The 18,157-nt window shown below is 34.5% G+C and overlaps 3 protein-coding genes across 3 annotated transcripts in view; 2 read left to right on the top strand and 1 right to left on the bottom strand.

The window, feature by feature from the left end:
• Nucleotides 1-18,157, bottom strand: part of LOC144835889 (ATP-dependent translocase ABCB1-like) — a 172,470-nt gene that overhangs the window by 42,034 nt on the left and 112,279 nt on the right. The gene's annotated exons all lie outside the window — the stretch shown is intronic.
• LOC144835343 (uncharacterized) overlaps nt 1-18,157 on the top strand; it is a 58,038-nt gene that overhangs the window by 1,343 nt on the left and 38,538 nt on the right. Inside the window, exons 3-14 of the mRNA XM_078690428.1 lie at nt 1,028-1,133; nt 1,724-1,911; nt 2,535-2,828; nt 3,082-3,147; nt 3,668-3,781; nt 3,908-4,225; nt 4,483-4,605; nt 4,716-5,051; nt 5,309-5,431; nt 5,714-6,046; nt 6,173-6,366; nt 6,605-7,272. Coding sequence (XP_078546554.1) covers nt 1,028-1,133; nt 1,724-1,911; nt 2,535-2,828; nt 3,082-3,147; nt 3,668-3,781; nt 3,908-4,225; nt 4,483-4,605; nt 4,716-5,051; nt 5,309-5,431; nt 5,714-6,046; nt 6,173-6,366; nt 6,605-6,871 — 2,462 coding nt within the window. The 3' untranslated portion in view covers nt 6,872-7,272. The remainder of the gene's footprint in view (nt 1-1,027; nt 1,134-1,723; nt 1,912-2,534; nt 2,829-3,081; nt 3,148-3,667; nt 3,782-3,907; nt 4,226-4,482; nt 4,606-4,715; nt 5,052-5,308; nt 5,432-5,713; nt 6,047-6,172; nt 6,367-6,604; nt 7,273-18,157) is intronic.
• LOC144835914 (uncharacterized) lies at nt 14,039-17,282 on the top strand. The gene is made up of 3 exons (XM_078691035.1): nt 14,039-14,295; nt 15,862-16,082; nt 16,546-17,282. The coding sequence occupies exons 1-3, from the start codon at nt 14,094-14,096 to the stop codon at nt 16,753-16,755; spliced, it is 633 nt and encodes a 210-aa protein (XP_078547161.1). The 5' UTR covers nt 14,039-14,093; the 3' UTR covers nt 16,756-17,282.

The raw sequence follows: 18,157 nt of genomic DNA, 5'->3' as shown, positions 1-18,157 counted from the left end.
TTAAGTATTAGCTTTACATGGTTTAAATCCTGCTGGGATTAATATTTTTAATACAAACAAACTCCGGAATTGCAACAATGACATTTCTAAATCAAGACTAACCAGAATATTATGGTCGAGGAGAAGGGTCTTGAAGTTGTGTTGATTTGCGGCGCCCCTGCCTTAACCCATGTACAGTAGTACGCTTAACCGGTCGGCCAGTCGACTAATATTTTGGTCCATTTCAAAGAATATGTCCATGTTAAAAGAATACAGGGTGTGCTATCTAATATCAATAGAAGATAAGCTTTTGTGACATGAGCAATATATAAATTTTCCTGAAAATCAATAGGCATGTTCTAACAGTAAGTATATACCTATGCACAGAAAGAAATACAAAATGACAAGTGTTGGTACTAAAAAAACTAATTATCAACTAACAATAGTCGCGTTTGACTAAACACTGAAACAGCAACGCGAAAAACAAACGGGTGGATTTTAAAAGAAATAGGTTTATTAAAACTACTCGTATTACAAATTCGTATTACAAATCACAAATTATTACTCTTGCCCAAAAATGAAGGTTTTGGACAAGTAGTTCTCAAGAAACTGCAATTTCAGTTTACTTGTTACTTTAAGACTGCTTACCGGTTTTTGAAAATTGTCTCCTATCTTTTAACACTAGCCGGTCTGAAAATAATATCATTTTTTATTATTTGTGAAGTTATTAATATATCAATTATCTTGAATTTTAATAGCCATGGCCTCATACCTACCTACACCTACACCAAAAAATCCAGAATGATAACTTGAGAATTGTAGGCGCTATCGTGCTAAAAAAACATACATACAAACAAAGCAAGTACTTTACTTGGCAACATTTTATTTTGTCAATTAACAAACAGACACATGCAATCGATTACATACCTGTCCCCCTAAATGAACAACCAATTATTACCTTATTTATTTTACACAAATCAGTAAATTTACATCAGTTTACTTTGCTGAAAACATTTGTTTAGCGTTAACATTAACAATCATTTTTCAGGATTTATCCACGATTATGTGTTAAAATCAGAAATTGTTGGAATATCATCAGCAAGCAATACGGCATTCACATACAAGAACAAACATTATCTCGTGATTGGCGTATAGTAAGTATCTTGAACTCGGACATCGACATCATCATCATTATCATCATCATTATCATCATCATCATCATCATCATCATCATCATCATCACATCATCATTATCATTATCATCATCATTATCATCATCATTTATCATCATCATTATCATCATCATTATCATCATTATCATTATCATCATCATTATCATCATCATTATCATCATCATTATCATCATCATTATCATCATTATTATAATCATCATTATCATCATCATTATCATCATCATTATCATCATCCTTATCATCATCATTATCATCATCATCATCATCATTATCATTATCATCATCATTATCATCATCATCATCATTATGATCATCATTATCATTATCATCATTATTATTATTATAGTTACGGTAGTTGGTTATTTTATACGTTAAACCATTAAGCCAACGCAAAGACGTAGGCGCACCGTATTGATTTGACCAATCACAAGCGATAGATTGTTCGAACTGTCGTTTGCCATTGGTCAACTCACTTGCCTTGTGTATACGTCTTTGCATTATAAGTGAACGGTCTGGAAACTGAGGCGAGGTGTTTTTTTTTAACATTTCAGTGACGGTGCTTGTGGATCTCCAATATACAGATACAACAATGCTAATAAACTGTATGAACATTACCAAGATTTGACTGGAACAAGTTATGTACAAAAAGTTGAGAATTTTAAAATAAATGGACAACTCTATATTTTGTTTGTTGCAGACAGCAGAATAGTTTACGTCTACACATTTAACTCACAAACAGGTAAGGGTACGCTACTTTGCTATTGATACATCAAACGCTTTATTTTTCAGCTCGATACAGACGATGTGGGTAACCCAGTTCAACTTCACATTAACTATAACGTATAAAAAGTTTCTTTGCTATTGATACATCAAATGCTTTAGTTTGCAGCTCGATACTAAATGTATTTGTGTAATTTCAACCAGTGAATTATAACAAAATGGAAGGACAGTCGTAGCACACCTAACTATATATCTCGCCATTGTCATTTTATCAGCCCTCTCTATGGCGAAGGCCTCCCCAACCTGTCCCGTGTCCGTGCAGCTCTTTCATCCAGGATATGTCAGGCTATTATCTCATTTCTACGACTTGTTTATGGTCTCATCTACTTGTTCTTGCATATTGATTGATTGATTGATTGATTGATTGATTGATTGATTGATTGATTGATTTGATTGATTTTGATTGATTGATTGATTGATTGATTGATTTCATTGATTGATTGATTGATTGATTGATTGATTGATTGATTGATTTCATTGATTTATTGATATATATTAATTGATTGATATTGATTGATGATATTAATCACTCACTTCTCTAATGTCTGTTCTATAAAAAATATGTAATTTTATTTGCTTTAGGTTTTTTTGAACAGCATCAAGCGATGGCAACACATGGCGCATGTGATGCATCGTATTTAGAATTGACTACAAATCATTATTTACTTGTGACTAACGGAACATCATACGAAGTGAACTCAAAAGTGTATAAATGGAATTTTACCAGTAACCTTTTCGTGGAGTATGCTCAGCTACCAAGTCATGGGTCTCTGAGTGGTAAACTATTCTCAGTAGATGGTATAATGTACGCGGCAATAGCATCTTTAAATGGAACAGCAGCAGCAGTTCCAGGGGTTTGGAAAATAAAAGAAAACGGTAGTGATATCAAGTTAATAATTTGATTTCTTTTCAGTTACATTATTATATAATGTACCTCATTTACGATGACAAAATATCTAGCTTGCCTCTAATTTGTGAATGTTTGTATGTATAGCGCCGAAGGTAGGATTGAGTAGTGTTGCGCATTGGGTATACCAATTGACGACGTACTCACGCGAGGCAAGGTATCATACATTATCATTGAAAAATGCTAATTTATCGATTCAAATACAGGATATTTGTTTTATAGTTAATACAGATTTCAATAACGGTTTTGTTGAATGGACTCAAGAAAATGTTGACACGTCATCAATGGGTAAGTGCGTACATGTTGGGGATTGTTAATCAAATGTGATAGTGAGCCATGCAAAAGAAACACTTTCTGTTTCGTTGAGATCTAATGAATGTACTAAAACTAATTCTATTTTAATACAGTAAAATATTATTAAAGACGCATTCCCTACAAGTTGTGACGTTTTGTAAAAATAATGCATATTATTATATTACTTTAAAATCATTAAACCATGTCATTTTTTGTCTTAAATGTACGTTTTATGGTAAATTATGATAAAAAGAGAGAATCAATACACTACCTAAGTAGCTCGCAGTGAATGTCCTCTCTATGTTGTTTAGTTTGTTTATTTCCACATACGTAGAGGATTGTCATTTCTGTACTGTTTTTACAATTGACCTGTAGCTGTAGATGTGCAAGAAACTTCGTTATATGTCTTTAGAGTCGCGCAGCGTAAGTTACGCGCGATTTTATGAATTTCAATGATTGGTCATAGATTATAAACCAAAAGTCATTTTGTCCAATTTCTGTTTATTTAAAACAGATTTCCAGACAGGTTTTGATGGCTGGGCTCAAGAAAATAATGATGACTTTGATTGGACACGGATAAAAGGTGCAACGGGATCAACAAACACTGGACCAACAAACGGCCATACAGGTACAGAAAAGAAGTTTGTAGGTGCTTGGGGATTGGAGTTCTATAATAATATAATTCTATTTTTGATACAGTAAAATATTTTGCTAAATTTTAAAATACCATTTTGTTTATTTTCAACATTCTTAGGTGATTATTATGTTTATATTGGACCGATGTCAGCTCGCTTAAGAAGTCCATTGTTATCACCAGGGCAGCAAATATCTTTATCATTCTACTATCACATGTACGGAGATACTATTGGAAGACTCAATGTTTACAGAACGTCAAACCTGGGTGACGAACTGTTATGGACAAGAAGTGGTAACTATGGAGATTCATGGCGTTATTCTGGTACAATACAATTTGCACACAACGGTTATGGAAACAACTACATTGTGTTTGAAGCAATTAAAGGGAGTTCCGTTACTGGTGATATTGCAATTGATGACATTCAATATAATGATGGTATGTAACTTTAAAATATTGTGATATATTTTGTACAGTACTACGGTCATATATTACTAAAAACAAAACTAATCCCAATCTGTTCTTTTGTAACCCATTTCTTCTGATACAGGCCGGGTAGCTGGAGAATAAATCTTGAAAAAGAATAGAATCTTTTACACATAGCGTCGTTCGTCTACGGAGTGTGCCCAAAATGTACAGCCCAGGGTTTTTGTCTAATTATGTTTATTCTGTATGAACATTTTTTTTATTTATAGTTCAAACAGATTTCCAGACAGGTTTTGATGGCTGGGCTCAAGAAAATAATGATAACTTTGATTGGACACGGATGAAAGGTGCAACGGGATCATCAAACACTGGACCAACGAACGGCCATACAGGTACAGAAAAGTTTGTAGGTGATTGGAGTTATTGGTAATTCTATTTTTGATACAGTAAAATATTGTACTAAATTTCAAAATACCATTTTGTTTATTTCCAACAGACTTAGGTGATTATTATGTTTATATTGAAACAACATCGCACACAATTGGGATGTCAGCTCGCCTAAGAAGTCCATTCTTATCATCAGGGCAGCAGATATCGTTATCATTCTACTATCACATGTACGGAGATACTATTGGAACACTCAATGTTTACAGAACGTCAAACCTGGGTGACGAACTGTTATGGACAAGAAGCGGTAACTATGGAGATTCATGGCGTTATTCCGGTACAATACAATTTACACACAACGGTTATGGAAACAACTACATTGTGTTTGAAGCAATTAAAGGGAGTTCCCATACTGGTGATATTGCAATTGATGACATTCAATATAATGATGGTATGTAACTTTAAAATGTTGTGATATATTTTGTTTAAAGATTATGGAATTACAGTACTGTTATACTACGGTCATAGTACTAAAAAAACTAATCCCAATATGTTCTTTTGCAACCCATTTATTCTTATTCGGGTCCGGTAGCCGGAGAATAAATCTTGAAAAAGAATAGAATCTTTTAAACATAAACTTCGTTCGTCTACGGATTGTGCCCAAAATATGCAGCCCAGAATTTGTGCTCAATTTCTGGTTTTTTATAGTTCAAACAGATTTCCGGACAGGTTTTGATGGCTGGGCTCAAGAAAATAATGATGACTTTGATTGGACACGGATAACAGGTGCAACGGGATCATCAAACACTGGACCAACAAACGGTCATACAGGTATATAATCACCGGACGGGGGACATGCCTAATTAGTGCGTAACCCAAAAATAATTGTATTCTTCTGGGCAAAATTTTTATGTGCTCAGAAATCGATTGAAACGACCTATAAATTACTCAAAGAGCCGAGCTTCAAGGGGCGACCCCCACTTTTAAAAACGGACCTGCGCCGTTGCATATAATGTTGGTGCTAGGGGATTGGAATTATTGATAATTCCATTTTTTTTATAGTAAAAAATTGTACTAAATTTCAAAATACCATTTTTTTTTAAACATACATAGGTGATTATTATGTTTATATTGAAACTTCCATAACTGAAGAGGAGTCAGCCCGCCTAAGAAGTCCATTGCTACCACCAGGCCAACGTGTATCTTTATCATTCTACTATCACATGTACGGACCTATTATTGGAACACTCAACGTTTACAGAACGTCAAACTTGGGAGACGAACTGTTATGGACAAGAAGTGGTAATCAAGGAGACTCATGGCGTAATGATGTAGTACAATTTGAGAAAACTGGTGATGGAGACAACTACATTGTGTTTGAAGGCATTAGGGGAAGTGACTTTACTGGTGACATTGCAATTGATGACATTCAATATTGCTGCAGTAGTATGTATACTTTAAAATGTTGTTAGTTAGGATTAATTACAGCAGTACTTTAGGCCTAGCTATCCTGTATACTACCGTAATCATCACTCTAGTTTGTGCTTTTATCCCTTTTTTAACGATCACTAGACGAATCGGATGCTTTTTGGCCAACTGGAATCGAAACATTAACAAATGAGGGCGATACTTACTTAGTAGCTGTGAATCCATTGGAATGTGCACATACCATAATAGTGTATAGATGGGACAAGTCTTCTGAAGAATTTAAAATTCACCAACGTATTCCTGTGGAACATTGCCCCACGAGATCTACCATTTTCAAAGTAAGTACCACCCCTGTGAATCAGCCTCCTCTTTTTCACACTAATACAAAATTACAGGGTCATAAAAAAAATAGATTGAAATACTTATATATACTGTACTACTTATTTTTTCTGGAAATTGAAAAATTGGCTCTCTAATTGGTGATCTTTGTGACTTTTTGCAGTTGTTTTCTAAATCTGTAGTATGTATATTATGTAGGCCCTACTATGTCATTGAAGATGTTCTCTATATTTACAGGTTGGCGGAGAAGTGTTTATGATAATAACCACAAGCAGAACGGAATCACGTGAGTCTGATGACGATCTTGAACTCTATACTACGTCATCACCAATATTTAAATTAGAAGGGAGTATGTTCGTAAGTTACGGAGCCATACCATCACACGAATGTTATGATATAATATTTTTTGAGCGAGATGGGGAGTACTTTTTGGGTCAGTCGAACCAACGAAATGTTAGTGGTGGCATAACTAGTCCAAGCTTTAACATATACCAATGGGTTTAGTTGATGTAAAGTTTAAAACGTATGGCGCTCGTTGATTTATATTTAAACTGGATGGAAGTTTGTTCGTCAATTTGTTTTGTATTGAATTTTGTTTGTTGATATGTATTGTTGACGTGGGTTTGGTTAAGCACATCTTTTGATGACAGTTTTTTTAAATTTTACTTTACCTCGACAGACTCTTTTGTTTTTTATTGTCGAAAGATTGAAAATAAAAAATCAATAAATAAAAATAAATAAATTAGGGAGCAACAACATTTTTTAACGAGATGGAAAGGGAGTACTTTTTGAGGCAGTTCATGGCTACACTACATTTCCTCCTCCATGGTCAGTCGAATAAACAAAGTGTTTAGTGGGATAACCAATCCAAAAGTCAACATATACCAATGGGTGTGCGTGTTTAGGTCTTATTGAACTAAAACATGAACATAAACTTATTTATATATCAATAAACTAAAAACTGTAACTAATTACAAAGACTTAAAACACTGTAGTATAAACTCATGCGCCCTATGACTCTGATTTAACCTTTTGGGAAAGCGAGGGAGAGGGGAGAGAAGGAGTACCGTGTACGCGTCAACCAGAAGGAAATGAGCGCGTGCAGAAGGACCGTGCGTTAGACTCAATAGCTGCGTCGCATGGCTCGTCGTACAAAAACGCATCACGCGATACAAAAAAAAAGTTAAACGCTATACGTAGAATGCAAATATTGAGGAGGATTGTTTTTTCCCTGTATATAATCATATGTCACACAAAACCCCAAATAAATGCACACAATTTATCGTGTTAGTATGATTATTGTTATAAGTAAAATCAGTGGCGGTTTAATTACAGGATTTTTAAAATAATTTTATTTTGAACGTAACCTAATGTATGTTTGCAGAATCCGCGTATATTGATATATTGCCTTGGCTACAGGCGGAGTTTTGTCTTAATATTAGTAAAAAGATAAATATTTGTGTGCATATGGCGTTTCATAGGTGTATTTACTTGAGTTTAGACAAAAATCAAAACGACGACGTGTGGAATGACATAGAAAAGACAATGAATACAGACTTGGAGCAAGTCTAATTGATATAGTGAAATTATTTTAGACGAATATGTGTTGTAATAAATAGAAGGTTTGTTTCTGCCTTTAATCGATTTGTTTGACAAATTTTAATATTACTTGCTGTAGTAATCTTGCCATGTTTATATATGTATAAATCTTATAGAAGTCTTATCAAGGTAAAAAGTGGTCAGAAAAAAGACAAAATAGAACTATACCCCTTTTACACCGCCAGTAAAAATGCGGAGTTGATCCGGAATTGTATAACCCGAGTCGTACCCGGGACGCAAAAATGCGGAAATGTAGGCCGGTGTAAACGACGTAAAAAGTTACCCGGGTCGCTGAAATACCCGGGTAAGTGATGCGGAATGTATTCAGCGTCAAGTCAACCCGGGACGCACCCGGGATGAACCCGTGTCTGCGGTGTAAACGCTCAGCGTATCTTTACCCGTTTGTTTACTATCCTCGCTCACTATAGTATTTAATTTACATAGAATTAAAATAAGATTGATTTTGTTTATTCGCTCATTTATTAAATAAAACTTATGGTTATTTATTATTCATTTTTATTTCAAGATATTATTCTTCACGAGTAGACTAAATTTTTGTGTGTATTGCCATAAAACAAAATTGTAGGAGGTATAATGAGCAGACCGTTACTAGGGTCTCTCTTCGTGCGTGAGAGGGCGATATTTCGAATGATCTAGAACATTTACACGGGTTGGTATTTTGCAGTGTAAATGCATGCAACCCGTGTCATTCCCGGGTTAATGAATCCGGTGTGAAAGGGAAATTTATCCGGACACGACCCGGGTTTGTTATAAGCTCGGCGGTGTAAAAGGGGTACTAGAATAGTATGACTATATCCCTGTCGCTCTACATGTTGTCTACTACTTAAGCTTGGTTCCCACTAGAACGTAACGCAAGGACGTAAACGCAACGCAAGCGTTTTAACCAATGACAAGCGAAGTTACAGACAGTTAGCAATCACAAGCGAATAAGCTATCGCTTGTGATTGGTCAATTCACTTGCGTTGCGTTACGTCTTTACGTTGCGTCGCTAGTGGGAACCACGCTTTAGATGTATAACGTAACGTGATTATACCATGGATGAAGTACGTCCTCTATACCCAATACACGAGCGGTATCACGTCTAACGACGTTTTTTTTTTCTTATTTTTTTACATTTTTACATTATTGTATTGTTATGTCGAACTTTGTCATGGTTACCGCATGTTTTAGTTTTAATATTTATGGTCATGTTTATGAAAAATATTGACTATTAATATTTGTAAAATGCATATTAACAATGGTTAGGCTTAATAATTTATTTAACTAAAGTATAAGCATAGGTGTTAGATAATTATTACCAAGCACGTTTGTTTTTAGTCATATAATAAAGTATATATTGAAATAATGCTGTAACTGAGTTTAGTGATTATTTAATTGCTGTTGATCGCATGCTTACCTGGAATAATTTGCATAAAAATGTGGCGCATGCGCACGTTTGGAATCTACTTACTAGCTGGTGTGGTTAGTTGAGACGATGCCAGCGTATACACAAGAGAATGGTGTGATTGCTACTAACAAAATGCCATGTGGCGCATGCGCACGTTTGGAATCTCCTTACTAGCTGGTGTGGTTAGTTGAGACGATGCCAGCGTATACACAAGAGAATGGTGTGATTGCTACATGATAATGTCATTTTGCTAAAGATTTAATACATCATCACTATGTGGCATGAATACGGGCCTTCTGTGTTCTTCCACATGTCACGTAGTGGTCACTTAGGCCGCAATTATCACATCAGGATGACCTCTGCAAACTAGTTTTCTAGTCTGTTCGCTGGTCTACTTTGTCAAACTTTTTGGAAATTTTTCTTGCCAAACACAAAAGTTTGCTCACATTTTAAAACAAACTTTCTAGCAGACTAGGCTAATCCAGGTATGTTTGTCTTCTATTTTATCTTCTTGAAAAAAAAACACGAACATTTTATGCTCTACTATTATTATTTACTGTTTTATAATTTGAATGGAATGGAATGCGATTCAAGGCGACTTTTCAGATGAACTATTACAGATCGTTATAGGTCGTATAAAGGATCACATAAATGATAATTAACTATTGTTAATATAAGAAATAAAAGTGAAACAACTTCTATATTCAATTGAAAAGCACGTCTTTGTTCATTTTTATTGCTCATACAAAAATGAAATCGATATGTACAATTGTGCTCTAGGTGATTTTATGTGATTTCGACTCATGTCAACGAATGCGTTTTGTTTCAAGTTCATCTGAACGCACGTCTCTTTGGTATGAAAGAAATAATAAATCAATAGAATCGATTAATGTTTTATATTAAGTTGTAAACAATGTTTTTGAAATTGCATATTTCAGCCACTTAGGAGGCAGAATTTTGAAGTAATAATGAAAGATAAATCTATCATATAGATACTGCCGTGAGTCGCAAACAGCAAATGCAAAATATAGCTATCTACAACGGATTGACAGTTTATCATCGAGGAAGCTTGAAATGACAACAGAAACTTGTAACCCGGTCTTCTCAACTGCCAAGATCACAATCATGTGTACCTTTGCTTTGTTGTTACCTTGGTCCGACGCGTATATGGAATGTGATATTAAACCTCCACAAACGTCACCTTCTCACTTCTACGGACACCCGAACACAGCAATGTCAAACGATATTGGCAAATACAAGGCAACGCAATACGAGTGTATGCAGCTTTGTCGAAAAGACGCACGTTGCCTAGCTTTTACGTACGCTGCTGATACGCAAGAGTGCGCGACGTTTGATCGGGATAGCGTCACTGGACCGGAACACATGGAGACGGTATCTGGTGTCTGGTTCTATGACATGCGACAAAAAGATTTTACTCGGGTGAGATTCAATGAATGATTATTTGTTTAACACTTGTCACCAATTCAACCATGACAAACAGTCTAGCATGAGTGGTGGCAGGCAACGTTTCTTTTTTTTACCCGAGTGTAGTAGTGGTAATGATTTTATCCCACGAATCTGGAAAGCAGACAAGTTACATGATTTGTGCCTAAAAATGAAAACTTGAAGTAATGAAAAAGTCATAATTATTGTTTTCATTAATAATTCTCTCCTAAATTAAACCGTGAATCTGTGAGTTACCAAATCTTGTTCCAAGTGAAGACGCACACACAGGACTTAACGCAAGCAAAAATGTTTACAGCCGAACCAACATTATGTTAAGCTCTATCTACACTATCAAACTTTATGTGACAAAAATGTGACGTGCCCATTATGGACTTGATGGCATTATATCACTACCATATTTGGGCATATCACTGCCATAGTTGGGCCCATCACACTTTTTGACTAGTTTTGATAGTGTAGACAAATTTTAAAGATATTGTTATGTTTGTTTAGAGTTACTTTGGAACATGCCAAGCAAAGAACAGATGCGTTAACGGAGGTTCTTGTGTCAATGACTGCTCAGAACTGGGATACACCTGCGCATGCCCGATAGAATTTTATGGGAGGTTTTGTGAAAAAAGTAAAGTATTGTATATTTTTCAACTCTTGTCTACAGTGTAACTGCTAGATATTAGCTACTTATTGTATGTAAAAATGTTAAGACAAATTTAAATCTTATGCTTTCAGAATTTATCCACGACTATGACTTTAAATCAGACATCGTTGGTATGTCATCAGCAAGCAATACGGCGTTCACATACAAGAACGAACATTATCTCGTGATTGGCGGATTGTAAGTATTTTGGTCGTAAACCATTTAAAAGTACGACAAAAACAAAACAAAAACACATGTCGACAAACGCATACCATTTTAAAATAAAATATCTGAAATATTCGATTTTTTTTAGTGACGGTATTACTGAAACACCAACAAAGGTATACAGGTACAACACTAACGAATTTTATAACCATTACCAAGATTTGACTGGAACAAGTGATGTACGGGATATCGAGCATTTTATAATTAATGGACAACTTTATATGTTTGTCGCCAACTTTAAAACACATGGTATAGCCGATTCTAACAACAGAAATTCTTACGTTTACAAACTCAACCTACAAAAAAGTCAAGGTTTTTTTTTTTATTAATTGTAGTTATTGAATTTAGTTTGTTTTGATATTTTAATACAATTACTATTTGCATATAATTTGCATATAATTTGTATTATAATAATATTGTGTTTGCTCTGAGACACAAATACAAAAACACAATGCTAACTAAAATTATCTCGATAAGGTCAATTTGTTGTAACTAGTCTAGGTTCAAGAACGAAATTAGTAGCAAGATAAATATTTTGGCGCATATAGCGTTTCATACGTATATAATACATGAGCTCGTATGTAGTATTCAGAAAAAAACGCCGACTGGTGGACAATAGCTACTACTTGGGGCAAGTCTATGTTACAACGTTCAGTACCCCAAATAATAGCTGGAGAATCTATTGCAGAACACATTTCCACAAGGATGAAGAAACGGTAAATCTTGGTTCCCACTAGAATTAGTAACTCAAGCGTGGTTCCCACTAACGCAAGGCAAAGCAATCTACGCAACGTAAAAAAATGCCGTTACAATAATGTGTTTGCCCCGCCTGTACTGGGTGAAATCAAACTGATTCAATTTCCCGTAGCGATGTTTGCAGCACTGTTGCGTCGTCGGTTCCCACTTGTGATTACGCAATACAGCACTTGCCGGGAACCACGCTTCAGAGATGTAAACGTAAGCGTCAATTCGTTTGCACTGAGCTTACGTCCTTGCGTTGCGTCCCTAGTGAGAACCAAACTTGGCTTGGTTCCCATTACTACAGAGGAAACGTAAGAAGTAGACGCAAGCGAGTTGACCAATGACAAGTGACGTTTATTCATCACTAATGATTGGTCAACTCGCTTGTGTTGAGCTTACGCCCCTTTACCAAAACGAATTATATTTTTTAAAAGAAATCATGTTTATTTTATTTCAGGTTTATTCGAACAGCATCAAACTATTTTAACACAGGGTGCCGTCTATGCGTCATACGTACAATGGGCAACACACCATTATCTACTTGTGGTTAACCAATACAATGGGACGTCCTATGACGTAAACTCAAAAGTGTATCAGTGGGATTTTGCCAGTAACCTCTTCGTAGAGTATGCGCAGCTACCTGGTCATCACGCTAACGGTGGTGAACTATTCTCAATGGATGGTGTATTATACGCGGCAATAGCAAACTATAACGAAACCACGGATGGCTACGCGGTCAAAGCTGAAGTTTGGAAAATAGCAGAACAAGTACAAGAATAATTTTAATTTCACATTTCCCATCCCCCAAAAACATGAAAAATGACGATCAATTAAATCAGACTTTGAATATGTTATTTTGTAGTTTTAATAAAGTTTACTTCCGAAGAAAACAAAATGGAAAAAATGTTTTTACTTATAAAATAAATGGTTAAATTCAACCAAAAACCCATTGACTGGCAGCCAATTTGACCATTTTTTTGCTTTAAATTACAGTTTTTTCAGTTAAAATAAATTTTTTTTAAATCTAATTTTTGGTCAAAGTGGATAACTATTATGTTACATTAAAATGGCATATTCAATAAAAAATTGTTTAAGAATTTTTTTTTAGGGGGACAATACATTTTTAAATTTAATGAGACCATCTTTAATATTTCAAGGAAGCCCTTTTTGTTCGTTTTCCACTATTTAGCAAATGTATTTACGCGCGAATTCCTATCTGCCAAAAATATGCGCCAACCAATCGTAAATCAGGATTCCTGGATCAAGTAGAAATATTATATCAGTATCAATAAATAAAAATAATACATTACAGTCCGTTCCTAATTATGAACACTAAAGCTGTATTGGAATACACATCGTGTTAAGATTTATTATTCTGACAAAAATGATTATCGACATCAGAGTATAATCATCATTCGTGTGCAAAAAAAAAAGAAATAATATGACGTCACGGTTTCCAGTTTATTATTGATAATTGGCGTATACCGTTGTGAATTTCTTATTTGAAGTTATCGATTATTGATTTTCAACTAAAGATAAAACTGCGATAATAATTCAAAGGGTATCATGTGTTTTGTTTAGGGGTTTATGAAGGTTGTTTTGTAGACGCCAGTACCAGAGCATTGTCAGACGCGTCTATCACTAGTGTAAGCATGACAATTGAGTACTGTGTAAAGTATTGCTCTGACCATGGAACTCCATATGCTGGGTTACAACTTGGATCAAGCTGCTTTTGTGGAACGACGTACTCGAAGCACGGAGAACGACGTCCTGAAAGTGAATGTTATTCGGTCTGTGCAGGAAATCCGCTAGAAAGGTGTGGTGGTGGCTGGAGAAATTCAGTATACAAAACAGGTATTTCGAGAAGACAATAAAATCACCTATTACATAATAATGAGGGAGTTATGTAATAAAAAACACGTGATCCAAGTTTAAAACTAGTCATTTTATACAGTTGATTTCTTTCTTTATTCATCCAAAAAAATAAATAAACATAACATTATAATATAAAACATTAAAATAATTGGATAAAAAGGAAGAAGAGAAAAGGCAACTTCATGCCTATCTAGCTCTACTCCCTGTATAACTAAAAGATTTCAATTTTATTCAAATCAAACAAATCATATTATGAATTTAATTACTAATAAATAATAGTATAATAAATATACTCTATTTTACTCTTTACAAGGTGTCTGAATACAATACAATTATATAATAGATAGGATAGATCAAATAATTATATATATTCATACTAACATGTATATATATTTATATAAGTAAAATTTAAAAAAAGAGAAAAGGGAAAGGGAAGAAAAGAAGAAGAAAAGAGAGAAAGAAAAGTGAAAGGAGAAGTAAGGGAAAAAAAAAATATAAATAAATAATAATAATAATAATAGTGATAATAATAATAATAATTATAAATAAATAAGGGAGTCAGTTTCTCTCTGTAAAAGAATAACTAAATAGAATAATAATACACAACCAAATACAGTAGAGCTAGCAAAACAGAGTTGGAGGAGCAGAGTCTTCACATATGAAGTTGGCTCCAAATACGAAGAAGAAGAAGAAGAGATCCAGCCACTGATACCCACAGCATTGTCATTTTTTTTTTTTTTTCAGTAATTTGCCTTTGGATTTATATATATACATACATACACACATACATACATATACCATTCCGTTTCAATTGTATATACATACACATACACACATGTATATTTTAATGCCATACATTTACTCATAAATGTTATGACTCCAACAGGAGTTCTATGACTTTGGTTTTAAAATGTTTCCTATATTTAATTTCCCGGACTTGTATTGGTATTTCGTTCCATATTTTCGTGCCTATACAGGTAATGGAAAATTGGCCGGATGTACTATTTGCCTTACGTTGGTATAGATTTCCCTTACATTTTTGTCTAGTTTCATGTGAATGGGTGATAAGTGTTATCACATAAAATACGAGAGATTGGGAAAGTTGAATTGAAAGAAACTCCTAGTGTGTCCACATTACATCTTTTAGCCTGGTCGTCACAAAGTTTTTAGGAGACATTCTTCTTTAAAATCTCATTAATTTCTTTCCCACATTCTTATGCTCTACACTATCAAACTTTTTGTGACCAAAAAAAATGTGACGAGCCCATAAAATGGACATGATGATGTCATATCACTATCTTAGTGATTTGGGCATCACTACCATATTTGGTTTACATCACACTTTTTTTGTCAAATTAGTTTGACAGTGCAGGCAGAGCTTTAGGCATACTTTGTCTTTGTTTTTTACGAGTTGTAATTCAAGACATGTTTTTTGACACTCGTTTTATAAAGACTACAACATTTACATATCGAATACATCTTTTCTGTTTTGAGACAAACTACAGCAGTTTTATTCGATCAAATAAATGCAATTTGACTTTTCAGGCGGTGGTCTTGAACTAGTACAGTCACTGGACGAATCGAACGCTGGCTCAACTGGAATCGACACGTTCACATTTGATGGAAATACTTACTTAGTAGTTGTGAATCATTATAACTGTGTACAGAACACAATAGTGTACATATGGGACAAATCGACTGATGAATTTAAAATTCATCAACGTATTCCTGTGAAGCATTGTCCCACTAGATCTACCATTTTCAAGGTAAGTGTGATCGTGCCCGATCCCAATCGTGCCTATTATACATTTTCAATTTTTCGCGCTACAGCTGAAAAAAAATGACCCAGGTCAAGTGGGCTGAAATACTCTTCAGCTTGAAATTGATCATTGCAAATTTTGGAAATGTGCAGATTTGCCAAAATGTGCTTTGAAGAAATGAGATTTACGGGCATTAAAATAAGTTAAAGTGTAAAGATTCGTCTACACTATTAAACTAGTTTGACAGAAAAAGAGTGATGTGCCTAAATGTGGTGGTGATATGACATCATCATGTCTATATAGGGACACATCACAATTTTTTTTCGCCAAAGTTTGATAGTATAGACAGAACATTACGCAATTAAACTGCCTCTTTCGAGTTGCTTTTTGTTGATCTATCTCTTAATTTGCCTTTTTTCTTTTATTAAATTATATCTTTCAACTATCTGATAACGTTGTTTATTTGCAGGTCGGGGGAGAAATATTTATGGTATTACTCACTATCAGAACGGAATGGAGCAACGTCGATAACGTCGACGATATTGAGTTCTATACTACGTCATCGCCGATATTTAAACTTGAGGGCAGTATGTTCGTAACATACGGATCCATAACGTCGCATGAATGTTACTTCATTTCTTTTTTTGAGCGAGATGGGGAGTACTTTTTAGGTCAGTAGAATCAACGAAATGGCAATGATGGAAGCAAAACTGATCCAAGTTTTAACATATACCAATGGGTGTAGAAGACTACGATGTCAAGTCTGTGATTTACTGAGTTAAGTCATAGCACTCACAATATTACTGTACTGATCCTAACTAATGATTTCAAAACTTGCACTAATTTCTGTAATCCCACGATTGTTTTTCGTTTCTTGAAAGTATCTTGTTGTGATGGCACTAGTTACAATCCGTTATGCGTGATTGACTAATAAAATTAAGTAATGCTTTAACGTCATACATATGGAGAGAGATTTGTACTCGTGGTTCACTGTGAGTACGGGAGTCTGGTATTACGTCATACTATTAGATATAGATGTTATAAATACTGTACGAATGAATTAAGCTGTCGTTTTGTACATCAGACTACGAATATTATTGACCGAAATTAATTAATCAAAGTGTGATGGCGCTAGTTTTACTTCGTAATTATTATTGTAATTCTTTTTATTGTTATTCCATGGAGTTGTGTATGTTATATATTTAAACACTGATAAATATTTTGCATTGGGTAATTGGTCTTGCACACCAAACCTTATCCAAATCAAAGTTTAGGGATTCCCGAACCGAGACAGTACTACATATTAGTATTCAAAATACGGTGTCGTTTTGTCATTTCTGGTACCGGTTGATCGGTGAAGGTTATGACTTGCAATATGACATCTCTCTGGTTTATGTAAATGACGTAAGAATGGTTTTTACATTTACACAAAAGAAAATATATTTGGTATTACCATAACTTTGTCACGAAACATGGCGACTTGAAAGCGAGTGACTGGCCAGGCGGTTTATAACATCTTTCGAGACGAGTAGGAGGGTGACCCCGGAGTACTAGTATAGGCCTACAAACAGCCACTGCCACTCGCATCCATTCATCTATAGGGAGCCACACGCCCTTAAGGCGACAGTGGATTTTCTGTTATTCCTACTCCTGGGCTTAATAAAAAATATACAAGAAAAATAAAATGTCAATATTACCTGAAAATATTTACATAATACATTGATTGATTGATTGATCACTTTATTTCAGAATAAATATTTCACATGCAACAAGCAATACAAAACGGAAAATCACACTAAAATAGGATTTTCTTCCATTTAGTATTGAGATTTAAAGATCGTAACATATAGTTCGTAGTACATCTAACAAGATCATTTTCACTATTAAAAACTCTTATTCTAAAATCATAGACGCAATTGCGTACATGCTCGTAAAAAGAGGATATTCTCCTCATAAAATTGTAGTTAGATAGTTATAGTTACATTATGTAACGGTTGTCGCATTATTATGTTATTTAAAGCTAAAAGTATATTAACTTACTAGTGTTTTAATTTATTTTACCCTAGACCAACATCGTTGTT

Source organism: Antedon bifida, chromosome 2, assembly GCF_963402885.1.
Source record: "Antedon bifida chromosome 2, ecAntBifi1.1, whole genome shotgun sequence".
Classification (NCBI taxonomy): domain Eukaryota; kingdom Metazoa; phylum Echinodermata; class Crinoidea; order Comatulida; family Antedonidae; genus Antedon; species Antedon bifida.
The sequence above is the reverse complement of the archived record's forward strand: the minus strand, read 5'-3'. Positions and strand labels throughout refer to the sequence as shown.